The 27,519-nt window shown below is 41.6% G+C and overlaps 1 protein-coding gene across 9 annotated transcripts in view; it reads left to right on the top strand.

Moving 5' to 3' along the window:
• The window catches only part of NFIA (nuclear factor I A), a 386,029-nt gene that overhangs the window by 61,587 nt on the left and 296,923 nt on the right, over window positions 1-27,519 (top strand). For 4 of the 9 annotated variants that reach the window (XM_066269044.1, XM_066269047.1, XM_066269045.1 and 1 more), the window contains exon 3: window positions 14,584-14,658. The exons of the other annotated variants lie outside the window; for them this stretch is intronic. In XM_066269044.1, coding sequence (XP_066125141.1) covers window positions 14,584-14,658 — 75 coding nt within the window. The remainder of the gene's footprint in view (window positions 1-14,583; window positions 14,659-27,519) is intronic. 9 annotated transcript variants of the gene reach the window in all.

The following is a 27,519-nucleotide window of genomic DNA, read 5'->3' as shown; positions in this document are numbered from 1 at the left end:
CATCTGCAAACCTCCTTTTGCCGTTTTCACAGAATCTGGGATCAGGATGTGGACAACTTATGTGTGCGTGGTGGGGTCATTATTCAACCAGCCCCACTCTGTCAGAGACTCCAGTGTCCTTGGGTTGATCTGCTAATGAGCAAGTTTTGTTAAGTAGTATTTTCCATTCTGTGAAACCCAACCTAACACACTCTAGAATGCAAATATTGCTAATTTAACAAGTTAGTTATATGTGCATAACTACCTGAAAACCTTCTTTTTTATTTTATTTTATTTTTTATTTTTTTGTATTTTTCTGAAGCTGGAAATGGGGAGGCAGTAAGACAGACTCCCGCATGCGCCCGATCGGGATCCACCTGGCATGCCCACCAGGGGGCGATGCTCTACCCATCCAGGGCGTTGCTCTGTTGTGACCAGAGCCACTCTAGCGCCTGAGGCAGAGGCCATGGAGCCATCCCCAGCGCCCGGGCCATCTTTGCTCCAATGGAGCCTCGGCTGTGGGAGGGTAAGAGAGAGGCAGAGAGGAAGGAGAGGGGGAGGGGTGGAGAAGCAGATGGGCGCTTCTCCTGTGTGCCCTGGCCAGGAATTGAACCCGGGACTCCTGCACGCCAGGCCGACGCTCTACCACTGAGCCAACTGGCCAGGGCCTTTTTTATTTTTAATATTTTTTTTAATTTTTATTTTTCTGAAGTTAGAAGCAGGAGGCAGTCAGACAGACTCCTGCGTGCGCCTGACTGGGATGCACCGCATGCCCACCAGGGGACGATCCTCTGCCCATCTGGGGCATTGCTCCGATGTAGACGGAGCCATTCTAGTGCCTGAGGAGGAGGCCATGGAGCCATCCTCAGCTCCTGGGCCAACTTTGCTCCAATGGAGCCTTGGCTGTGGACGGGGAAGAGAGAGAGAGAGAGAAAGGAGAGGGGGAAGGGTGGACAAGCAGATGGGTGCTTCTCCTTTGTGCCCTGTCCGGGAATTGAACCTAGAACCTCCACATGCTGGGCCAACACTCTACCGCTGAGCCAACCAGCCAGGGCCTGAAAACCTTATTCTTTCCTGTTTCTTCTATAAGACTCAGCTCAAAATACCCACCCCTCCCATGAAGCATTCCTGGGTTCCCCTGGTTTTGTTTGCTTGCTTTTTTTTTTCTTTTTTGAGAGAGAGACAAGAAGGGAGAGAATGAGAAGCATCAACTTGTAGTTGCTTTCATATTAGTTGTGCATTGATTGCTTCTCGTATGTATAATACCTTGACCTGGGTCAAGCCAGTGTACCCTTGCTCAAGCCAGTGACCTTGGGCTTTTCATTCCAGAAACCTTAGGGCCAAAGCTTGTGCTCTTTGAGATCATATGAATGATCCCCCACTCAAACCAGCAACCCCATGCTGCTGAGCCCATGCTCAGAGACAGCAATCTTGGGACTTTGAACTGGCGACCTCAGTGTTCTGGGTTGGCACTTTATCCACTGTGCCACCACTGATCAGGCTGTTTGATGCTCCTCTTTTGTGATTCTCTGTGTAAGTGACTACATGGCCGCACAATTCCTGTTGTATTTGTGTGGCTTCACCTGTTGCCCCCTGCCCCGTATCTTCCCCCTTCCTTCTAAATTCTGCTGGGTACACAGAAGATATTTGATAAGAAGTTCTGTGTTAATGAATGGATTCTCTTATACATTTGAAAAAATGGTTTTATGCTTGTTCAACTTAATTTCACTTAACAAGCTATTTACTTACTAGAAATTGAAAGTAGAGTGTGGCCAGGTGAGTTTAGGAAGCACTGGCATCACGTGGCTCACCTGAGTTGTGTTCCACATTCTTGGGACACCTGACTGGCTGTGAGTCAGTGGGGATTATAGCTGGTTCTTTTCAAGTGAATGTAATCCTGAAGATATGCACTGTTCCTTCCTCAATGTTATCAGAAACCAGGTAGGTGGTGAATATTTGGAAATAATGATGTAAATCAAGGTGAATGACGGAGTGAATCTTTAAATTCTAAAATTAGTTCCAGTCAAAGAAGAGATTCTGTGATCTAATAACTTTTAAAGTTATTCAAATGGAGTCAGGTCTCTGGTAATTGAGATATTTTACTTTACTTCTATTTTAAAAAAATAGAATCTTACTATGTGGAAAAGCAAATCTCTGAGTTTTGTATGGTCATTATTGGGAAGTAATTTTGCTTTTTTTTTTAAATTCGGAGGACGGGAGGCAGAGACAAACGCCTGCCTGCACTCTAACCAGGATCCACCCAGAAAGCCCACTGGGGGGCGATGTGCTGCCTCTCTGGGGTGTTGTTCCATTGCTCAGCAACTGAGCTCTTCTTAGCACCTGAGGTGGAGGGCATCCTCACTATCCAGGGTCAACTTGCTCCAATCAAGCAATGGTTGCAGGAAGGGGAGAAAGAGAGAGAGAGAAAGAGAAATGAGAAGGGGAGGGGTGGAGAAACAGATGGGTGCCTCTCCTGTGTGCCCTGACCAGGAATCAAACCTGAGACATCCACACACCGGGCCAACGCTCTACCACTGAGCCAACTGGTGATGGCCCTTTTTTTTTTTTTTTAACAGCAGGCTGATTTTTTTTTTCTCTGTAAATAGACCTTGGACTTTCCATAGTGTTAGAAAGCATGTCACTTTCATTTCATTTTTTAATTGTAGTGCTTAGTAGTACCATGTGAATATTCATGGTCCCAATTGCACTGAGGTGTGTGCCTTGAAACTTCAGTTGGATTAAGAACGTACCTTGTGTGAGGACTGATACTGGAGAAATGGGACAACACAGGGTTGCATTAGATATAAATACAATTAATATTGATGAGTGGGCAGAATTCCAGCATTATCCTAGAGCACTGGCTAATGTTCATTGTAAACCAGTGCAAGTGAGTTTTTCCCCCGCAAGTGTGAATAGTTTTATTTCGTAGGTAGATTAGGAAAAGCAAGAGGTATATTACTGTGTTCTAGTTTATGTTACATGTTGTTACATCTTAGGGTACCGTTATCCCTGAGTTTTGGTAACAGGTGTCCTGAGACATTGCTAACCCATCTTGGTGTCTTCAGGGTTTAGCATCATGCCTACTACATAGTAGGTGCTTATTATAAGCATTTTTGAAATGAATGGAAGAATGAATGAATGGTCACTGTTGCAAGGCCCTTAAAAATAGTAGTCCCTGCTTACCTCTCTAGTCTTCTTAGCACTTACTACCATCAGCCATAATACATTATTTGTAGCTGCTAACTATTCTACATTCTTTCTTACCTTTAGATTTCTGCACTTTTCAGATTCTTTCTGCCTCTAATGAAATCAATCAGTATCCTCTCTGTTTGGTTAATTCCTGCTAGTTTTTTGTGACTTAGTACCTTCTAAAAGACTTTTAGGAGGCATTCTTGCTGGTATCTCATTGAAGGCATGGTTCACGTTTCATATCTCTGTGAACCTTTGGGTAACAACAGGGAGCTACTGACTAATACAACTAGTGAAACCTGTATCTGAACCTCCTTTGCAGTAGAATGTGGATCATTGTTGTGCCTGACCAGTAGTGGTGCAGTGGATAGAGACTTGACCAGGGGTGCTGAGGTTCCAGGTTCGAAACCTTAAGGTTGCTGGATTGAACACGGGGTTGCTGGCTTGAGCAAGGGGTCGCTGGCTCGGTGAAGCCTCTGGTCAAGGCACGTATGAAAAGCAATCAATGAACAACTAAAGTGCTGCAGCTTTGACTTGATGCTTCTCATCTCTCTCCCTTCCTGTCTGTCAGTTACTTGCATCATTTGGATTATATCTACCAAACTCTTAGTACTGTCCACTTGGAAATGGGCAAACCATGACTCTATGGTCAGGAGAACTAAAAAGAGGCAAGTCAGCCTGACCAGGCGGTGGCACAGTGGAGAGAGCATTGGCCTGGGATGCAGAGGATCCAGGCTTGAAATCCTGAGGTTGCTGGTTGAGCGTAGGCTCATCTGGCTTGAGTGCCAGTTTACCAGCTTTAGTGCGGGGTTGCTGGCTTGAGCATGGGAATCATAGACATGACCCCAAGGTCGCTAGCCTGAGCGAGGGGTCACTTGCTTGGCTGGAGCCCCCCCCCCCCCCCCCCCCCGTCAAGGCATGTATGAGAAAGCAATCAATGAACAACTAAGGTGCCACAACTATGAGTTGATGCTTCTTATCTCTCATCTTTCTGCCTTTCCCCCTCTTTCTCTCTCTCTCTCTCTCTCTTGCTAAAAGAAAAGAAAAAGTCACATCAGTAGCAGATTCTATTGCATTTACAGACCATCAGTATCAGGGTAAAATGAGACAAAGAAGGAGAACTGATGATGGATTGATTACCTTTAGTATGACTGATACCAAAGGGTCCAAACAGGCAAAAAAGAGGTGGAAAATTGAACCATTCCCTTTCTAATTCAATTTAGGAAAGTTTGGTGCATAGTCAGTACTTAGACATTTGCTGAGGCTGAAAGAATAAGTGAATCAAATTTTCTCCTTTTTTCTTTTTTTGTAAGATTAAAAAAATCTTTTGTCTCTTCCACTCTACTTCTTTTTGCCTACAGAGCCTTAGCCTCAGTCTATACTTAGAACTTTTGCTAAGACTGACTCATCTTATTTCTAATTGCCTTAGTGATAGAAAACTCTGGTATCCATGGGAATGGGTAAGACTGGATTGCTTTCACACTTGGAAAAATGTAAATCAGAAGGGCCAACTATTGGTATTGGTATCAACAAATCGCTGAGAACCATAGGGCAGTCTCACTCTTAAATTCTTAAGCCACTGTGGCAAACAGCATCATCCAATAGAAAACTGATCGGCCTTTGTGACTGGTAGATGTGATTCAACTCTGGTCTCTGTTGTGGATGGGCTATGTGACTTTGGGCAAGTTGTTCAGTCTCTCTGAGTTTCTTTATCTCAGTTTCTTATTTATTTGTAAAATGGGGGGTGGGATGTTAACTCATAGGATTGTGTGACATTTATAACTGATTTTCTTAAGTGTCCTAGCCTATATTTGATGTTCAGCAAATGGTAGGTTTTGTTATGACTATTATTGCTGTGAACCAAGTCGGGTATAGGCCATTTAGAGTTTCAGTGAGAACAAGGTTACCAAGATCAGGGTGGAACAGCTGAGCTGAGTTAGATCTAAACAGTCCCTGTGTGTTGACAAAGGAGATTATCTTTTTTCCTCTGGGGAAAATTCAGATATGTTTAAGAAGGGAACTGGTGGTGTTTTCCCTATGTTCTGTGTATTTCAGAGCTGGCTAGGGATTGATGCTAGTTCCTAAGAAAGACCTTTTAAAAATACACGCTAGGAGGTAGGTTGGCAGAGGAAAGAACACTGATCCATGTTCCGGGGTGAAGACTTTGCTCCACTCATTTCTGTGTTCTCTGACACGTCCCTTTCTGTCACTGCATTATGCCACTTCCCTGGGAGCCCACCACAGTGGACCAGATGATCACCCTGGCCTTCTGTGTGTTCTTCCCAGGCAAGTGCCCTGCCTGCCTGGAAGTGTGTATGGGTGGCCTCAGCTGGGCTGCTTTTATTACTTCAAAAAATGTCAGCAGAGAAATGGCTGAACATTGTAGTGTCCCCTTGTGGTCTGACATTTTGAGGCATCTTTTTGTGGTACAGTTGTACCTGGCCGAAAAGTCTTCCAGCTCAGAAATTCTGTGAGTGGAAACGCCTTAAACAGATCAATAAACCAAGAAAGGATTTTCAGGGCAACTTAAAAAATTCTCAGGTGGCTTGGTTAGAGCAACTACTTAAAACATTGTGCTTCTTCAAGAACATTGACAATGCTTTTTTTAAAAAATGGGAAATGAATTTCCCACCTCCCTGAGAACAACAGCAAAAATCCCCCCAGCAGACCCCAAGGTATCTGAAGCGGCTGCTTTCTTGAAGAGCTGATCAAATACTCTTCTTGAGGCTCAAGAGCTATCAGCAATATTGAACAATTAGACTAGAAGGAAGGATTGTGAACAGTTGTTCCCTAAAGGCTCGGAAATGAACAAAGGCCATATTAGTGAGACAGAGGGAGGGAGATGAATGGGAAGAATGAGGGTTGGGAGGAACAATCAGAAGTGGAGAGGGTGATTGGAGGGTTTGTTTCCCAGATCATTTTCAAAGAAAAGAGATTTGTGTAGTTTGCTGTGGGGCTGAGAACACAGTGCAAGACCAGTGATGTTGTTTTTACTTTTTTTTTTATTTTATTAAATCCAACAGTTACTTTCTCTGGCATATCCCTTTTAGGCTAACAAAGTATCTTCCTTTCTTTTCCATGGTAGTTGATAGTAAGAGTTTAAGGGCTTTTTTTGCTTCCTAGGTCTCAGGATTGAATGGAGAAAAGGATACACTTAGGAGGGAAAATTGATATTTGGCAGATTTTTTTTTTTTTTAAATTTTGTCACAGGCAAGGGAAAACTGTCCACTGCGTAGGGAAGGCTCAGGTTTTCATTTTAGTCTGGAGCGGGAGGTGATTGATTTCTTTCTTTCAAGGGGCTGATGGAGGAGTCTGAGAAAGGGAAGAAGCTGGGGAAAGGGAGCAAAGAAAGAATGAGATTTATAACCTCCTGGATCTCAGCTTTTATGCCGTGTTACCATTCCCAGTACAGGAAGTTCATGACACCCCGAGAAACGACCATGGAACTCAGCAGAGATCTGCACGCAAAGGGGAAATTAAATAGTCCAGCAATTGCTTTGGTTCGAAGACGCGCCCAGCCCCATCCTGGACCCTCAGTGCAGCTTCCCTTTCGTTTGTCCTCTTTAGGCACAGAATCCGGTGTTTCATGGGCTGATGAGACAGACCACCCATGGCCACTCATGTTATACTGAGGGTGGTGGATGATGGGGCTTACAGAAGAATCATTTTAACAATTGGATTGTTCCATTATTCTCTCTGCAATCAGCCCTCGGCACTCAGAACATGGTAACCTTTACATCTGTCACCAAAGAATACTAAACTAATAGGTGTTTCTTAGCTCCATCCTGGTCTCATAACCCTAAGATAATAATTGAAGATCTTTAAAAATGTATGTATCTTCCATTTTCATTCCATATGGCCCCTTAGGTAACATGACCCAATGTGACCATTAAATGACCCTGCTTACACTTGGATTACTCAGTACAAAGCAAATTTATGGTTGTTTATTCTCTCCTCCTATCAGCTATTAGTGCCTAATCATATGGTCTATCGATCATGAGATTAATCGCCTGCTCAAAGAGGCAGCAGGCCTTGTGGAATGCTGCACTGCGCCAGACTGAACTTCAACCTTTTATACAAACTGGAGGAGTCAAAATCATCACTCACTGCCTGAAACCCCCGCTCCCCAGGCCTCTGAACCCCAGGAGGCAAATCCCTGCTTTTTCAAACAGGGTACTTTGCACTTCCTTTCCTTGTGTAAAACTTGATTCAGGCAGGCACTTGCAAATAAAATCCTTTGCAAGGCCTCCGGTAAATAATAATGATCTAAACTGAAAATACAAGGGCTTTATTCTACAAAGTCCCACAGTGCTGCCATCGTTAAAGGTCTGTCAGCATTTCTATTACAGATTCTCATTTTGGAAGATTTATAACTGGGCCATTAAAGGTTTTTGTTGTTGTTGTTTGTTTTGTTTGTTTTGGGGGGAGCTAAGACTTTCCAAGAGTGTCATGATCTTTCCCCCTTTTTGTGGAGTGTATTTCTTTGAAGATAGAAATAATAAAGTCCAGAAACATCATCACATAGGAGTACATGTCTGCAAAGATTGTACACTTTAAAGTTTGAGCACTGCATCCCCTGAAGTGGCTTCTGTTCGCTTCCTCTCTGTTTTCATCGAAGTTATGAGAATAGAGGATCTTTGTGTTCTTGCTGTGTTGTAATGTTTGTTTCCTTGGCTGTTTATCTTAGTGGAAGGAGAGTGAGGCTAGGGATGTTAAATCATTTGTCTTGGTAGTCCTGCTTTTATCAGAGAGCCTCGCCCAACATAAGCACCGGGTTTGTTCAGTAAATGCACAAAAGGATGGGAATCAGAAAACTTACTTTTTGATCCTGAGGTAACATATTTCCCCATGTATAAGATGCACCTTAATTTTGGGGCGCAATATTTGAAAAAAAAGTAGTACATAAAGTTATTGAACTTAAGTTTTATTCATCATAAAATTCATACAACTCCTCTCATCACTGTCAAAACTCCCATCCCTGAGCTTGTTCTCATCTGTGTCTGATGACGAATCACTGTCTTCCAACAATGAGCGCAAAAACAAGCGGGGAAATGCAAGTAAAAAAATTTACAACCACTGTATGAGACGCGCCCAGTTTTTAGACCCCAAACTTTTCGAAAAAAAGGTGCATCTTATACATGGGGAAATACGGTAGTTGTTTAAGGTGGGAGGTGTATTCCGGCAATGAATTTGAACAAGTCATTTTACTTCTCTGAAAACAAGTTTCCTGATCAATGAATGAATCAAGTGGGCTGGCTGGTCATTTGTTATTCTTTGAGCTCAGTGCTGCCAGCACAGTGTTTTCAAACATTTTAATCTGAACACCTATAAGTGAAATCTAGGCTGTCAAGTTTGCGATAATCCCCAGTTTCCTAAATGACATTATGTTGCATCTGTGGCCTGCTTCAAATATTCGCCTGTGTGTCTGTGTTTATTATTCTTTGTAGTTTCATATTTATAATGTGATCTTTATTTTTATTGATTCTAGAGAGAGAGGAAGGGAGAGAGGAAGAGAGAGTGCGTGCACAGGAAACATTGATTGGTTGTTCAATTTATTTATGCATTCATTAGTTGATTTTTGCATGGGCCCTGACCAGGGATTGAACCTGCAGCCTTGGTTAGAATGTGCTAACCAGCAGAGCTACCGAAGGCAGGGCTATAAAGTGATCTTTGGCTTTGTTGTTATAGTGAGGGTCTGAGATTCAGGTTAGCTGGGGATGCTTTTTATTGTAATTTTAGTTCTGTAACTTTGAATTATTTTATCAATAAGCACCTCAATTATTTTTTATTTCAGATTTGCACAACTTTTGTCTTCTGGACAAACTGCATTGGTTAATAATAAACCTGTTTTCCCATTTTTAAAGCAAACAGACATCTATCACTGAGCATGCCAATAGAAATGAGCCATCAACAGTAAGAGTATGGCATAGTTTTTCTGTAATGAGTTGGTTGATGTTTTTGTAAGCCTGTGCATTTGTTTCATGGGTAAGTGTATAGTTTCTATTTGAGGTTTTAATATTCTAAAAATAGTCCCTAGATCTTCCTGCTTTTTTAGACGTCTGAAGTTTCGAGGACTGTAGGTGAGTGCTTAGTTTATGAGTTGCTGTCCTCAGAGCTTCAAGTAAGTTGTTGATCTACATATGCAGCATGTCCTTTCATTTGTCTCCTTACTGCGCAGCTTAGGGAAGGAAGTCTCTATAAAACCCGGATTTACAGCTGATGAGAGGAAAAAAGCTTCCTAATATGAATTACCCAAGGCCCTTGCTACATTTTCTCCTTTTAATCAAGAGTGTTTTGGAAGGTTTGTTAAAAGGAGTGGGTGACAGTTTGATACTTGACTCCCAACCTCAGGAGAATCCTTTCTTTCATCTTGACTCAGGCTGTTGGTGAATATGGTAGGTAGGTTGAGAGTTTAAAAGCGCACATTTAAATACAGCAAACAGAAGCTCTACAGCAGCAGTTTTCAACCAGGGTGCTGCAGCAGGCACATTGGTATGTCTCAGAATTTTTAAAACATGCAGTACCTGACTACCCAGTCAGGGGCACTGACCTCTTTTCCCTTAGATTGTCAAATAAAAAATGACAACAGGCCCTGGCTCGTTATGTCAGTCAGAGCGTCGTCCCAAAACATCAAGGTTGCGGGTTCGATATCTGGTCAGGGCACATACAGGAAGCGACCAGTGAATGTACAACTAAGTGGAACAACAAGTGAGTGCTTCTCTCTCTCTCTCTCTCTCTCTCTCTCTCTCTCTCCCCCCCCCTTTCCTCCCTGCCTCCCTCTCTCTGTCTCTCTAAAACTCAATCAATAGGTAATAATAAAACAATGATTAAAAAAATGACAACAGCTAACAAATACAACAATAGCTATTTGGTGTGAATGAATCAAAATTATACATATTTTTCTGTCAGATAGGCAAAAAATATATTTTTTGGTGTGCTGCAGGATTTTAGTAATTAATAGTTTATGTGTATTCTGAGATGATAAAGGTTAAAAATTGCTGCTCTGTAGCATAGAAGTAATCTGCATATAAGCCAATACTGAGGCCTGACCTTTGGTGTTTCAAGTCCTCAACATCAAGGGAAAGTAAAGGGCTTTGAAGATAGCAGCAGGGTTTAACCAGATTACAGCATGGATACAGTTTAACAAGAAGAAGCAGTATCTACATTGTGGCTAAGAGTTTAGGCCCTGGGGTTCCACTAATTTGGGTTTAGTTCTGTCTTGTTTCCTTAATCAATTTTCACTTTGGAGTTACTTAAATCTCCATAAGCCTCAGTTGTTGTGAGGAGTGAGAGTAATTCATACAAGGATTTATCATGTTGGTCACCAAATAAACAATGACTTTTGTCATTACTAGCTAGGACATAGTTGAAATATATTTATGAGCTTTGAGTTTTTCTGTTTAAGAGTTTAAAAATACTCTTTCTTAAGAGTGTCAATACATGCTGGGTCACCTACCTACACTTCCAGGAAATTGTATTTTTCACCAATCCAAATGTACTGCTTTCAGTTTTCCTGGAAAAAAAAATAATGTTCAACTTTTAAAAAATCTAAAGTTGAAATCTTTTCCCTCCAGATCAGTTTAAATTAGAGTTTTAGTGCATAAGTTTCACGGACCCTTGGTAGCACTAGTTCGTCTGTGTGCTCTGGTGATAGTCCTCACGTGAGAGTGTTGAGAATTAAAACCCTTGAGAAAACGTGAAACCCGCATGGACTCCTCGAGCTGGGAGGGAGCGAAGAGATCGTCTCCCCTAAGCCCCATTTTACAGATAAGGAAAGTGTGTATTACCAGGCAAAATAAATTTTGAACAGGGATTGTCTTACATAACGGCACTTTAATTTGTATTCTTACTGGAATCTGCACTCATTTGCCGTGTTGTGATTGTGTTCTTATTGTGGGACTTGTATTTATTAGAGGGCATTGAGATGTAGCATTGGGCATTACTTTTGTGGCAAAGGCACGGGGTGGGGGGCAGTAATCATTATTAATGGATTCCATTATTTGGGAGAGCATTTTACTGACTATAGAGAATTCATTGCATTGATCTATTGTGTCACATTTGTATTATACCAGGTAGTTTAAAATGATATTCTCTAAACTGTTAGGCTGAAAAATTGTCCAATCTTGGCAGTTATCCCATCAGTAAGACCTTCCTTTTACTGCGGAAAATACATAGTTCTGTTGAAAGAAACCTTTTGACTGGTCCCCAGTGCCCTGAATGTGTTTAAATCCCTCACTACTGAAATAGGAGGATTACTACTGCTATCATTGTTCTAAAACAAACTTCCCTTTGGACGATAACAGCAGCGGTAAATCAGATGTTGAAGAAAGTACCAGCTTAACTTCAGTTTGCTTTAAAAGGGTTTCCTCTTTAATTGACAAGTGTCATGTATAATAGAGCATGGCAACTCATATAGAAAGCCTTACGCCAGACTTCCCGCTGAGGTTGGAGTTGTTAATGAACATACAAGTGAATACACTGTGGCAGAAAATTAAAGCACCCCCCAGCTGTGGAGTATTCATTCTGCTCACTCTGGCCAGTGTGGTGATCTGCACGGGCCACACTGATAACCAGAGACCTGGATTGGTCACGTGGCTGTTCTGTAGCCATGAGCAAGGGTGGCTGTGGTCTTTCCTGTGACATTGTGAATAATAGCACAGATTCTAGTATCGTATCCAAGGAATAAACAAAAGTTTTTTATTTTATTTTTAATTTTTAATATAAAGACAAGAAGCTATTTTCAGCGTAGGCAATCTTTTCACAGAATGGTGGTTTCCTTGCTCTGGTTTCCACTCGCCAACGTCCATACGTTTCCTCACTTTATAGTTCCCCTTTTCCTTCCCTTCACTCTCTGAAAGAGAACAGACTGATTTTTTTTAGAGGTGATGTTTACAACAGTTGAACACACTCAAATAAGCACTTAGAATAACATCAATTGAGGAAGGGAAAAAAAGGGTATATTATTATCAAATTAAGTAATGGATGGGCAGTGATATTTTATTTATTAGACTTCGTCTGAGTACCAGTGGAAACCGAGTGTGTTGGTTCTGAAGTGCGCAGATTAGAAAGGAATGCCGAGTTTGGAAACGTGGCAGCCTGCAGCACTGTGTATGGTTTAAATTAAACCTTTTTTTGGAAAGCAGTATAGCTCTAGGCCACATTTAAGGGAAAAGCTACAGCAGAGTGAGCTGGCTGTGGTTTTTCTTTTACTCTGTAACCGGCCCACTTTCCCTTGTTTTAACACAGAAAAAAGACTTTGGACTCCTTCAGACCAACCACATAGCTTCTCTGCTGACCACAAAAAGGAAGCTTGGCGTGGAAGGCATAGGATTAATACCCACTGTCTCTTAACCCAACAGAGTGTGAAAACTTTTTATAAGAGTTTTCTCTGGGCAGACTGACACTGTGGTTGGACTTTAAACATTTTAAATCAGGAACAACTTTGAATTGCATTATGCCACAGTGCTCTGTAAATTGTTATGTGCGATCCCACTGTTAAAAGTTATTTACATGAATCCCCAGGTTTCAGAGGCATAAACCACTAACAGCTTTGTGTATCTTGATAAAGAAATACAAGGAGAATTATGCCTATGCCAAATTATCTCAGAGAGAGTAGGTAGATCACAGTCAATCAGATTTTATTGTTCTTAAGCAAGTGGAGACAACTGGCTCTTGGCAGAAGAGCCTTTTCATTTTTGAAAATAATAAGATTAAGATTGTGGATTCTATTAATCACTTGATCAGCTTATTAATTCAGCACACTCTTTTTTTTTTTTTTTCTTTTCCAAGCGAGAGTAGGGAAGATAGACTCCCACATGTGCCCCAACTACGAACCACCCTACAACCACCATCTGGGGCCAATGCTCTGTTCATCTGGGGCCATGCTCATAACTGAGCTATTTTTAGCACCTGAGGTGGAGGCTCCATGTAGCCATCCTCAGCACCTGGGCCAATGCACTGGAACCAATCGAGCCATGGCTGAGGGAGGAGGAGAGAGAGAGAGAAAGAAAGGGGAAGAGAGTAGAAGCAGATACTCGCTTCTCCTCTGTGTCCTGACCAGGAATTGAACCTGGGACATCTACATGCTGGGTCGATGCTCTACCACTGAGCCAACTGACCAGGACCAACACATTATTTTTAAACTGGAAAGAAATCTTCCTTTTAATAAAGGTGCATCTTTCTAGTAAAGTAATTTTTGTGTTGCAGGGGTGGTTTTTAATATGCTGACCTACTAAGGTGCTATAAATGGTTATTTGTCCTGAACATTAATTTTTTTTTTTTCATTTTTCTGAAGCTGGAAACAGGGAGAGACAGTCAGACAGACTCCCACATGTGCCCGACCGGGATCCACCCGGCATGTCCCCACCATGGGGCGACGCTCTGCCCACCAGGGGGCGATGCTCTGCCCATCCTGGGCGTCGCCATGTTGCGACCAGAGCCACTCTAGCGCCTGGGGCAGAGGCCATGGAGCCATCCCCAGCGCCCGGGCCATCTTTGCTCCAATGGAGCCTTGGCTGCGGGAGGGGAAGAGAGAGACAGAGAGGAAAGAGTGGCGGAGGGGTGGAGAAGCAAATGGGCGCTTCTCCTGTGTGCCCTGGCCGGGAATCGAACCCGGGTCCTCCGCACACTAGGCCAACGCTCTACCGCTGAGCCAACTGGCCAGGGCCCTGAACATTAATTTTAATGATTGGAAGCTTACTACCCTGATTAACTTTACATCATGTGTTTGCACAAAGCAACACTGAAATTAGCAAAAAACAAGCAAAAACCCTTGTGTGTTTGTATTTATATTTATACATTTATGTAGATACCTAGGATGAATATATTTTAATGAAATCACTTGAATTTACATTTTGTCATGCTGAATTAAGCAGCTTTTCACAGATGTACCATATCAGCATTCTGCTTTCTGTTCAACAGAGAATCTCAATAGATAGAATTGATTTCCTTTCCATATTTCCATTGAAAAGTTGAAGGTAAAAGCCTGCATACATGTTTCAAAACTGTGGTCTTAACAGTAACCACTGAGTTAATTCTTGGTTGACTGTATGTTGCGAGAGGGGTTTATTTGCCGTCAGTAGAGAAATTGGTCTGTGTAACACTTCCTGTGTGTGAAGAGATGCAGTTGTCATCTTGCCTAGATCATTAGAACAGTATTTAAATACTTCCAGTTGTGAGGAGCCTTGCATTTATTGTGGTTATTTTCCCAGGTGTCTTAGGAGCAGCTGTTTTGTGCTTTCCTGAACTTAATAGTTGAAGAATGTGGGAAAGAAATGGTGTACTTTCTGGGTAAAGTATTTTAGCCACCTTGGATAGTTGCATTGCATCTTGATCTTTTTTCATCTTGGTAGAATTATACTGTAACTAATTGAATCCATTGATCACTGTCTTGTTTTTTTTCCATCTTCTTCTCAGAGGATTCATTTCATAGGGGTCTATACATCAGTCAAGAAAATGACTACAGAGGAATTACCAAGACTCGTAATAAAGGTAATTTAACCTAGTTTAATATATATATATATATTTTTTTTTTTTTTAAGGGCAGAACTCTAAGTGTCCTTTACCTGGTGAGAGTTAACTTCTTACTTAGGCTATGCTGGAAAACTAATCAGGATATGATACTGACTAGTACGTTCAGAGAGGGAAAAAAAAGAGAGGACAAAAGCATTGAGCTTGGAATTAGGTGAGCCGTTTTCCAGGCCTATCTGTACCAATGCTTTTCAGACTTTAATGTGCACAGAATCAACTGGAGATACTGTTAAACTGCAGATTCAGATGCAGCGCGTCTGTGGAGGGTCTGAGATTTTGTATTTCTAACAGGCTTCCTGGGATGTCCATGCTGAAGGACCTTAGACCACGCCCTGCATAGCAGCTATCTATTTTAGCACTTAACGGACATTGTGGCTTTGGATATACTTTTTAACAACCCTGCATCTTCGTGTCCTAATCTCTAAATTAGGGATGTTCATCTTTGCTCTGCCTACCTCGTCAGAGGTTCACGTAGAGTCAAGTGAGATAATGTAGATGAAATTTTTTAAAGGCTACATAAGTATAAGACACCAAGGATCTTTGTTTACAGATAAAGACATTCTTTGAATACCTTTCATCGAATCTGCACGAGCTGTCCTGTGATGGGAAGCACCCTGAACTCTGAGACAGTAGACTGGAATCTTGACTTCCCTCATCCACTCTGTGCCTTTGGCCAAATCACTTCATCCTTGTGGTTCTTCGTTGTCTCTTCTTTAAAACAAGGGCTTGACCTTAGAGGATCTCAAAGTGTGGTCACCAGACCAGCAGCATCAGCGTCGCTTGGGAACTAGCTAGATTTCTTCTCCTTTCCCAGACTTTGTAGATCAGAAATTCTGCGGCTGGAACCCAGCAGTCTGTTTTTTTGTTTGGTTTGGTTTTTTAAACAAGTACTTCAGGTGATTCTGATACATGCTACATTTTGAGAACCTCTCTGAAGTGTCATCCCACTTTGAAACAGGATATTGAAGCGTCACCTTTATAGATTTAGCCATGGGCACACCTTTTCACGTGATCTAGAGACACTCCTTTCTCATAGGAAGAGAGGAGTTGGGAGTTGAGTGGTCTTCAGGGGTGTTCACTGGGCATATGGAAAAGAGGAATGATCATCGGGGGCTTTAAGCCTTGTCTCCCTGGAGGTCAGACCAGGTGAGGCCTGCATTGACTTAACACCTCTCTGGCTTATCCCAGCTTTGGAGGCGGCTTAGTGGCTCATTGAAGCTGATTAGACTGAGAACATGCTGACTGGGGAGGCTCTCTTCCGTTCTCCTTCTCACTCCCCGGACGGTTGCCATCATGATACAGTCCCAACTAACATTTTTCAGACATTTCAAGCACTGTCACAAAGGTGATCACAATCTAGTTGCATAAGGCAGGTTGGTGTGAGATGAGAACTGAGAGGGTCCAATTCATATTTCTCTTAAAGTCATTTAAAGTTAGACCTCACATACCTGCAGTTTTCTTGTTTTGTTTGTACATTTGGAAATAAACCTTAACATTAGAAAGAAAGCACAACCAGCCTGCAGCTTTCCAAAGTAGATTTTATCAAGTGCGAGCACTAGAGCTCATGGTTTTTACACTTGGTAGACACTCTCCGTGAAGCCGAACAACTTCTACACAGTCTGTTTTCTCATTCCAGAGCAGCAGATAAACTCCTAGTAGATAGCTGCTTGAGTCTAGAAAGTGGACAGAAAAGGTGTTAGCTGGCAAACTGAATGTGAGAGCTGACATGGAGAAACTGTCAAAAGCAGATCAGATACGAGATTGAGATGGATAGCAGCTTGATACCCCACCCCCCTCATATACACACGTGTATATATGTATATGTGTGCAATATAAAAATAAACATTTATATATGGTGCATGTGTATATGCATACATGTGTGTATGTGTGCGTGTGCTATGTGTAAATATATACAGATACATGTCAGTGCATATATTTATATAATTATATGCATATTTATTTATATATGCACATACGTGTGCAAACACACACGTATGCCCTATATACTAATGTTTCTAAGCAGTTTTTTGGGTATTCACTGTAATGGAACACTTTTATATAACTCATGTTATTAATGATATCTCAGGCAAAGATCAAGTTATGTTTTACGTATATAGAATATTGGTTATGAATTATAGTAGATTGCTCTCCAAAATAAGTTAATGTAGAAAACAAATCATTCTTAAAGTGATCGATAATAAGCTTTGCAAATTTGTATAATTATGGAATATCTGCAGTTATGAAGGACCTTATAGATCATCTTATCCAGTGGTTTCAGATTTTCTTTAAACATGGACCTTTTCTTCAGAACCTAATGTACGGGCAAGATCTATTGATATATATTTGAGTTGAAAAAGTGTTGGGTACTGGATCTCTGTTAGCTTTGGCCCTTCTTTCTTCCAGAAGCAGCTGAGCTGGAACTGATCCCTAGGGCAGAGACTCACTGGAAAGCTTGTTATATACAGATTATGATTCTGTAGGTCTGAGGTGGGGCCTGGGAGTCTGCATTTTAAATACACTCGTGTGGTGTTAGACATACACTGACTGTCATTTTAGCAGCAAGGCCCTGGGGAATCTGTGCAGATAGATTGAAATTCTCTGACAGGCCAACCTCTTCATTTTACCAATGTGAAAAGAAAGGCTTGGACTTTATAAATAATATACCAAAGCCACAGGTCTAGTGAGGGTCTTCTGATTCCTTGCAAGCCCCTGCGGTTCTGTGTCGTGCTTCAGAGGAGTTGCTATGTCGTAGTCCTTCCAACTGAATGAAGTAGCCCAGTACCAGAGTCCCATTGGCACCCCCCAGTGACCTGCGCAAACTTAGTTATCATTCTAGAGCAGTGGTGGTCAACCTGGTCCCTTACCGCCCACTAGTGCCCGTTCCAGCTTTCATGGTGGGCGGTAGCGGAGCAACCAAAGTATAAGTAAAATCATAGATTTAACTATAGTAAGTTGTTTTATAAAGATTTATTCTGCCAAACTTAGCGAAAATCTGACATAAAATACTTGGTAAGTAATTATTATATGCTTTAACTTACTGTAACTCTACTTTATAAATTTTATAAAGTAAAGTTACTTCCCTACTTTATAAATCACCATTACTGTGGAACCAGTGGGCGGTTAGAAAATTTTACTACTAACAGAGATACAAAAGTGAGTGGTAGGTATAAAAAGGTTGACTAGCCCCATTATAGAGGATGCTAGGAACTTGCTCCCTTTCCAGTCCACTGCCCCATGGACAAACAGTACTTTGAATCAGACTCCATTGACGGTGGAATGTTCCCATTACCCAGCAGAATGGATAGGAAGTTCTCAGCACCCCCAACATAATCCATAAAACTCTTTCAATCTTTTTTTTTTTGCATGATGTCTAGTGTTTGCAAATGGAAAATGGCTGAGAAAAAACAGAGTGAAAGTTTATATAAAATATTTATACCTTAAAGATCTTTTACCTTGTGTCATTCAAGAGATAAGAGAAGTGAAAAATGTATTGGGAGTACATTATCAAGAGTACATTATAAATTTAAATCTCAGATTGACTAATACCAGCTGCTAATGTGTGGGGCTTTAGAAATGAGTCACTTTTGAATCTTGAGAATTTATTGTACTAGGTCAGTTACACTTAAGAAGGAAGTGCCTTTTGGAAAAAAAATCCCATACCGGAATCAAGACTTATACTAATGGGCATTAAAAATCAAATGTTTGACATACTATTCATAGTAGAATGTGCTTACATAGGAATGAGATGTAGGATCTGAGAAATTTTAGGAACGTCTCACAGAAAAATCAGATTTTTGGGTCTCTTCTTTGTGAAGCAGTATAACCTGTGGTAAATAGTATATATAATAGAGTAAGAATGACTTGGATTCAAATTTTCTGTTCACTGCTTGTTAACTGTGCAGTTTTGAATTAGTTACTTTGTCAGAGACTCTGTTTATTTTAAAAATACAGGTAATAGTATCTAGTACTTTTTTCTTTCTGGATTAAGTGGCAAAGCATTTGTAAAGCACCCAGTACACTGTCTACACTCTCTTAATATTTCAGTAAATAGTAGCTATTGTTACCCTTATTATCACCATCGTGTTCTCTTTAGCCCTAACTAGTATTATATAGCCCTTTGGTGACATGGTGTCTTTCTCCTCTCTGTGTAGGTGTGCTATGAAAATAAAACCAAAATCAATGTGCCTGTTGAAAAAGTTACTAGCCAGTAAAAGAAAATATATTTTCCTAAGTGAGACCATGACTATCTGTGCCAGATATCCGGGTTCTAGGAAGCAAAAAAAAAAAAAAAGAAAGAAAAGAAACTGTTGGTTTTAGTAGTAGTTTGTTGTTGAGGTGTAGGCTGTATACCAGGGTCTCAAATTCAGATGCTTGTAGCAGTTGAAGGGTGACGAAAGGAGTGAAGTAGGCAGTGAGCAGAGAGAGCCCAGGTTCCATTTGAAAGCCAGGGAGTCCCACTGAAAGCCCCTTAGTTCTAGCCAGTTAGTGTCGAGTATTGTATGAAACCTGGGTCCAGTGTCCTGATTCTTCTTTTTTTTCTTTTTTAAAGAATTTGGACCCAGATTTTCATTTGAATCAATAAATATTTTTTAAAATGGCAGCTGTATCTTGAGAATGCTTTTTGCCTACAAGAAACAAAAACAGTGGTTGAAACAAAGATTTATTTTTCTTGTCTAGCAATAAGTTCAGAGGTATTAACTAGTGTGGTTTTATTTACTCGTGAATACCAGTAAGAATTCAGGTACTTTTTCTGCCCTGACGTGCTTTATCTGTAGACTTCTTTTTTTGTTATTCTCGCCGTGTTCTGGTTGTCCTGCGTATGTTCAAGGCAGGATGATGGGGGAGATGGGTCTTGCTAGCCTAATATGTTCCACTTCCCAGGAAAGAAAACACTACACAGGTGACAGCTCCTTATGATTCATTGCTTAAAACTGGATCACTCACTGCCAGAAAATGTGGGGAAATGAGTATCCAGCTTGCCAGTCCCCGTAGTGAGCAGTGATGAGGAGGTTGTAAATGGTTGTGGTTTTGCCAGGGGACAGTGCCTGCTGCAGCAACCAACTCAACAGGAAACGCAGCTGCCGGGCCTGGAGAGCCTGTGACCTGTACTGTGATCGGAGATCTCGAGTTGAGCATTATAAAATAAGAATCATTTGGGGGAAAGCCAGTGCTTTATTTAAAAAAGTTTTTATTGGCCCTGGCTGGTTGGCTCAGCGGTAGAGCATCGGCCTGGCGTGCGGGGGACCCGGGTTCGATTCCTGGCCAGGGCACACAGGAGAAGCGCCCATTTGCTTCTCCACCCCCTCCTTCCTCTCTGTCTCTCTCTTCCCCTCCCGCAGCCAAGGCTCCATTGGAGCAAAGATGGCCGGGGTGCTGGGGATGGCTCCTTGGCCTCTGCCCCAGGCACTAGAGTGGCTCTGGTCTCGTCAGAGTGACGCCCCGGAGGGGCAGAGCATCGCCCCCTGGTGGGCGTGCCGGGTGGATCCCGGTCGGGCGCATGCGGGAGTCTGTCTGACTGTCTCTCCCCGTTTCCAGCTTCAGAAAAATACAAAAAAAAAAAAAAAAAGTTTTTATTTATTGATTGAGTTTAGAGAGAGAGAGAGAGAGAGAGAGAGGGAAACATCAGTCTGTTGTTCCACTTCCCATGCACTAACTGGTTGCCCCAACTGGGAATCGAACCCATAACCTTGGCATATTGGGATAACGCTCTATCCAGCTGAGCTACCTGGCCAGGGTTACGTTGCTCCAAATTTAGTATATATGCTGCTGAAGCAAATACCAGTGCTTTATTTTTTCATCAAATGCTTTTGCATGACAGGGATAGGTCATTGCTAACAATGAGCAAACTGTGGAGGGAACAATACATGAATGTATTTAATTCTTGGAAAAGTTTATTTCAAATTTTAGTAGAGAAGTTAGGAAAGAACGTCGCATTTAATGTTACTCCTGTACTAGATTACCATAAAATATCTAAATTACCCCATACGCATTTTTTTTTAACTTATGGATTTTCCTCTCATGGTTTTTATTCTGATATAAATCTTTGTTTTATCAATCATTGTCATCTGATTTTGATCATCTTTCTTGGGCAGAAGTCTTTTCTTTTTATTTATCTGTATATTTAGCTCTAACACTGGGAACCTTTTCCAAAATGCTTTACACAAGCAAATGTTTTCAGCTGATTAGAAGAACGTTTTGTATATATGGATGCAGTTGAAATACTACCAAACCAGGTATATATTTTAGTTACTTAAACTCAAGAATTATGGAAGTTTAAAGAACTCTTACTCTGAGTATGTTCTAAAGGAAAACCATATCCAGTTGACTCCAACCAGTTGACTCATCTGCAATATTTTTGCTTACATCTTTTGCAGCTTACTGCTGAGTTAGCTGTTCTTTAATGTCCTTTGCAAATTCAAGAAGCCACTCTGTGTACATAAATGAAGAGAAGCTATTTCCACCTGATCTTGATCATTTTTTCTCAGAGTTGTAAATTTGGGTTTTCATGATCTAGATGTTAATTTTAAAAAAGAAAGAAAAAACAAAATGGAAAACTAAAACCAAATCAAAATAGCAACTCTATAATCTGAAGTGGTATTCCTTGATATAGGAAGGTATTGTAGAGTTGTTTTTTTGACAGAGGCAGAGAGAGTCAGAGAGAGGGACAGACAGACAGGAAGGGAGAGAGATGAGAAGCATCAATTCTTTGTTGGGGCATCTTAGTTGTTTGTTGATTGCTTGTTCATTGATTGTGTTCTCATATGTGCCTTGACCCCAGGGGCTAAGCTACAGCAGAGCAAGTGACCCTTTGCTCAAGCCAGCGACCTCGGGGTTCAAGCCAGCAACCATGGGGTCATGTCTATGATTCCATACTCAAGCCAGCGACCTCGCGCTCAAGCTGGAGAGCCCACACTCAAGCCGGCAGCAACCTTGGGGTTTTGATCCTGGGTCCTCTGCATCTCAGTCCAACACTCTATCCCCTGCGCCACCACCTGGTCAGGTGCAAAACTGATTTTTATTAGGGAAACTATGCTGAGAAAATTTTAGCATTCTTTAAGGGGGTAAAAGATATGGGAACGAAGTCACTGCCCTAAACACTCTGTTTAGGATTAAAAATGAAAATATTGTTCAGATGCTGTCTCAAAATCTATTTCAGAGTGGAGTGGTAATGATGGACTATTTTAGAGACAAGGAAAAGACTAGGGAACTTATTTGTATGGGAGTATTGTGCATTTTCATTTAGCATATACCTATCATATGAGAGAGAGCGTGTCAGAAGCATTAAATTTGCTACATTTAATTCTCAAAACAATTCTATAAATTGGTTATTGTCACCCTTGTCTCCTTGATGAAGACGCCAAGGCTCTGAGCACATAAGTGGTTTGCCTCAGGTTTTAGAACCCAGCTCTGTGTTCCATACTTATTCTCTTTGCCCTATATTAGAAGATCCTTTGAATGGGGGAGAAGGAAAATAGCAGATGGACAAAAATGTAGATAAAGATATCATGTACTTAGCAACAAAATGGTCGAAACCACCTATAGGATATGGGCTCTTAGCTCTTAATTATAACTCAGGAAGGAAACTGAGAGTCACTGTGTGAGCTGTCAAGTGACTTGACTATGCCCTGAAGTCAGTTAATCCAAGAATATTTGTTGAGCACTTAGTTTCTGAAGGGATGGAAAGGAAATGTTCTTGTACTTGAAGATTTTACATCTTTTCCCATATGACCTTTCTAGTGTTACTATAGTGAGAAAAGTCCCCATAAGACCCCTTTAAGTACTACATCAATCTGCACATGGAAAGGCTAGATAAATGTGCTCTGGTTCAGGATTATTGGCAGATTTGGGGGGTGTTTTGGAAATGAAGATTAGAAGTTAGGTAAGTTTACCTTTCTCTAAAGGAGGCATTTTCTTAGTAGAGTCATTATGACATTATTTCCTAGCTATTCAAATTTGCCATCTTGATGCTTGGTTATTCACTGAAAGAAATGAAATATTTATTAAGGTCATATCAGTGTTGTGTACAGAGGGAGCCATGGAGTGATTTTTATGCCCAGCTTTTTGGTAGCAGTTTCTGCTGGGTTGCATCAATGTCTGTAGATTTTATTGATGATAATTAAGTCAGTCTGCATTGTCTCTAAGAATTTACATGACTTTAAAAATCAATCCTTCATGTATTCATTTAAAGTAGTTTGAAAAAGATTTTAGTAGAAAGGACAAATCTGCAGCTATTAATCCTGTTGTTATTTCTGTGATCCAGAAATGGTGTTATTTAAATTTGCAGGTTTTAGGTGTTATGATGATCCTTTAGTTTTCTTTTAATTTCATTTCCTCTACCTCTAACCTTACAAAAGCGTGTCATAGCTTATCCTTGTCTTCAGTAGATTTTTGGATGTACCTAGAAAATCCCATACCTCAAATCCTAAAGGTTATTTAAATTCCAATATGAGATGCTCTTCACTTATACAGATTTTTTTTTTTGGCAGAGATAGAGAGAGGGACAGATAGGGACAGACAGACAGGAAGGGAGAGAGATGAGAAACATCAATTCTTTGTTGCGGCTCCTTAGTTGTTCATTGATTGTTTTCTCCTACGTGCCTTGACGGGGCGGGGGGGGGGGGTGGTGGTGGCTACAGCAGACTGAGTTATCCCTTGCTTGAGGCAGTGACCTTGGTCTCAAGCTGGTGAGCCTTGCTCAAACCAGATGAGCCCATGCTTAAGCTGGCGACCTCGGGGTCTTGAATCTGGGTCCTCCACATCCCAGTCCGATGCTCTATCCTGCGGTGCCGCCGCTGTTTGCTTGCTCCACTACTGCCCACCATGAAGGCTGGAACGCCCACTAGTGGGTGGGAGGGACCAGGTTGACCAGCACTGCAAAAGTGGGTGGTTTGTATAAAAAGGTTCGCCATCACAGCTCTATCCTTTACGCTACCGCCTGGTCAGGCCATTGATAAAGATATTGATATAAACTTAATAAGTTTATGAAGATTTCATGCCAGTTGATACCTTGCATTTACATGATGGATGAGAGGACTATGGGAGGGCTTGTGGACCTGGCTTTGGTTGGAGGTTGTGGGGAACATTATCAGGGCTTTTACTTGAAAGATTCCTGTGTTACCTTATTTATACATGTCTCAGCTAAGTTTGGCAAATACATTAATGTTAAATATGGCAGCATTAACTGTCATACAAGCTTGTGGCATTAAGTCATACTGATACACATAAGTTCTTAACTAAGTGCAAATGCCAGTTACAAGACCTTTAATAACCAGTGCTTTCGTGGAAGTACAAGAATTTATTTATATTTACATTATTTTGCTTTAGGAAAATAACTTCTGAGTGGTCTGTCTGTGTGTGTATGCATATTATAGGTATATATCAAGGGATATGAATGAAGAGATAATTATTTTTGACATGATAAATACTGAAGTAAATCACACTTTTATTTTTATGATGGGGAAAGATGAAATAAAAATGGAAGAGTATTATTTACAATATGAATGCAAACAAATATATAGCTAAGTGAACCTTAAAAAAATTTTTTTTGAGATTTGCTTAAGGAGTAGTTTTAGTTACCCAACTGGAAATAAGTGGAGAATATGGACACTAACATTTTCTGTGGCTATGATTCTTGAAGATTTTCAGTTAAAAATTCTCCTATTATAGTTCTTTTAAATGACACTATATTTGGGATATCCTAGGACTATTCAGTGCCTCTGGGATTGATGTCGCATATGTCTCTCCAAGGGGTTGAATATTAAGCCCTGGCAATAGCAGTCTTGGTGTTTTTTATAAGCCCACAGCTTTGACCATATTTCTGAAAGCTTAATTATGAATGGCTGTTAAATATTTTTCACTTACCCAGTTATCAGCATTTTCTTTTGTTTAGTTATTTACTTATTATTATTTTTTGCAGCAGGGCTTTCTTCCCCTGCTTATGGAAGGCCTCGGGTTTGTTTAGAAAACAAAGTCTGTCTTATCATAGAGACAAGATGTGGCTACATAAAACAGAGATCAAACCTGTGAAATTTTTGCTCCTTGTATCAGGCCTCTGTGTGTGGGAAGCCTAAATGAATAAAACAGCAACTTGTTCAATGTAGCCCTGACTCTGTTTAAGGGGAGCTTTTATTTACAGAATTGAGTCAATTCCTCCCTAAAGCAAAAAAAAAAAAAAGTTTTTTTTAGAGGATCTTGAAAGCTTTTAGATAAATACTCCAAGTTTTTTCCTCCTGCTGCTACAAGCTTAAAAAGCAACATAGACAGTCTGAAGCCTGTTTTTTTCCCAGCTGTGTAACAAGTATGGACTGGAGGAGTCTACATATTTATTCCCCACCCTGACCCCACCCCACCCCCACTGTGCGGTCCAGCCACACTTGTACTTGCTGTTTGTTTCCAGGACACCTCTCGGGCTGTGCTCTCTCAGCTTGTCCCTCTCAGAAGGCCCTCCTTTCTGCCTATGTCATCTCTCTATCCAAAAGAAGTCGTGTCAGTCCTCAGTCCGCGTTTCAGGTGCAGTTCTTCCTGAACTCTGTAATGGACTGACTCCCCTACTGAATGTGGTTATTTATATACTTATTTTTACTTACTAATTTTTAGAGGGAGAGAGAGCAAGGGAGAGAAACATCAATTTTTTTTTGTTTCACTTACTTATGCATTCATTGGTGGATTCTTGTCTGTGCCGTGTCCAGGGATCGAACCTGCAACCTAGACATATTGGACTGACGCTCTTACCAACTGAGCTACCTGGCCAGGGCCTGAATGTGGTTATGTTGGAAAAGGGTCCACACTTTTCTTTTTTTTTTTTTGTCCCATTTTTCTGAAGCTGGAAACAGGGAGAGACAGTCAGACAGACTCCCGCATGCGCCCGACCGGGATCCACCCGGCACGCCCACCAGGGGCGACACTCTGCCCACCAGGGGGCGATGCTCTGCCCATCCTGGGCGTCGCCATATTGCGACCAGAGCCACTCTAGCGCCTGAGGCAGAGGCCACAGAGCCATGCCCAGCGCCCGGGCCATCTTTGCTCCAATGGAGCCTTGGCTGCGGGAGGGGAAGAGAGAGACAGAGAGGAAAGCGCGGCGGAGGGGTGGAGAAGCAAATGGGCGCTTCTCCTGTGTGCCCTGGCCGGGAATCGAACCCGGGTCCTCCGCACGCTAGGCCGACGCTCTACCGCTGAGCCAACCGGCCAGGGCCTAAGGGTCCACACTTTTCAATACCTTACTTCCTTTGTGGTTGGTCTCTGTCTGTATTATGCTTTTTCTGCTTTGTGTTTTAGGATTTTGTGTACTTAGTAGTGTTCAGTGGTCAACAGACCTTTACTAAATGCCTGCTTTTGCCAGACATCATGCTACTTACTGGACAAACCAAAATGTTTAAAACATGACCCGTGATATCAGTAACTTCTTCATCTTTTCTTTCTCCAGCTGGGCTCTGAACTCCCAATGGATAGAAACAGTCTTATGATTCTTTGGGATCCTCAGGAAGTCCCGGCTTCTTGCACATAGTACCTGCTTGTTAAATGATTAGTTGACTAAACCAGTTTTCTTCTGATTGAATTTGAACAGCAAAGATTGGCTTTCCTCTCTGGGATTGGAATAAAAGTAGTGTTATGTATGCCATTTGCCATTACACCGTGATATTTTTGTAGTATATAAAGCACTATTTTCCACTCCCCTTGCCATGTTCTCTGGGGGTATTTGCCATTTATTTTGGAAGGCATGGTAGTAATTAGCATAGGTCAGGCAATCAGAATTTTGAGTGTCAGTGGTGTTTTGTTGGCTTCCTTTGTCTGGCCCCATACAGCTACCTTGGGGTCCTCATGTGTAGACAACTGTCTGAATACAACTCCTGGACACCATCAGCTGCAGCTTTCATCAAGTTCCCAATGGCATCCATGACCTAAAAGAGGTTAAGTGAATGATTTAAGTTCACACTTGTCTCCCTGAAGGATCTAAAATGTAGGTGGCATTTGGACAGGTTCGCAGCTGCTCAGATTCCCACAATTTCCTTTTACCTAGCTGGGGGAGGAAGAATGTCTGTAAATGTGGGTATATTATAGAACTTGAGATGACCGCCAAGAAGCTGTAGGGTTCCTGGGCAATTTATGGCTGAGACCTACATTACTAGAATAGGCCCAGAAACCCAGCTTGCTAGTAAATGGTCTTGGATCATAGCATTTGCTATTTTCCCTGTACTCTAGCCAATGCAGGATTTCTGAATGTGTGGGACTATAACCTAACCTGAACTCTTGCCTGGGAATATGCTCCCACCAAACCTTTAGCCCACTTTTGCCATCTCAGTGACAAAGATAATTATCAGTTATATCTTGAACTTGCCTGAAAAATAGATTTCTTAGATTTCTTCATTGAGTATATAGTAGGAAGTATATCTTTTATTTTTCTTTTGCAAGAGAGACAGAGACAGAGAGAGACAGGCAGGAAGAGAGTTGAGACACATCAATTCTTTGTCATGGCTTCTTAGTTGTTCATTGATTGCTTTCTCATATGTGCCTTGACCAGGAGGGCTTCAGGAGAGCTAGTCACCCCTTGCTCAAGCCAGTGACCTTGGGCTCAAGCCAGTGACCTTTGGGCTCAAGCCAGCGATCATGGGGTCATGTCTATGATTCCATGTTCAAGCCATGACCCCAAGCTCAAGCTGGTGAGCCCACACTCAAGCCGATGAGCCCCCACTCAAGCCGGTGACCTCAGGATTTTGAACGTGGGTCCTCTGCGTTCCAGTCTGATGCTCTATCCACTGCAACCCTGCCTGGTCAGGCAGTAGGAAGTATTTCTTTACTTTGGAACTTTAGAAGATGGTCTGTGCT

The sequence above is a fragment of the Saccopteryx bilineata genome, chromosome 3 (genome assembly GCF_036850765.1).
Source record: "Saccopteryx bilineata isolate mSacBil1 chromosome 3, mSacBil1_pri_phased_curated, whole genome shotgun sequence".
Classification (NCBI taxonomy): domain Eukaryota; kingdom Metazoa; phylum Chordata; class Mammalia; order Chiroptera; family Emballonuridae; genus Saccopteryx; species Saccopteryx bilineata.
This window is presented reverse-complemented; position numbering and strand designations above follow the sequence as displayed.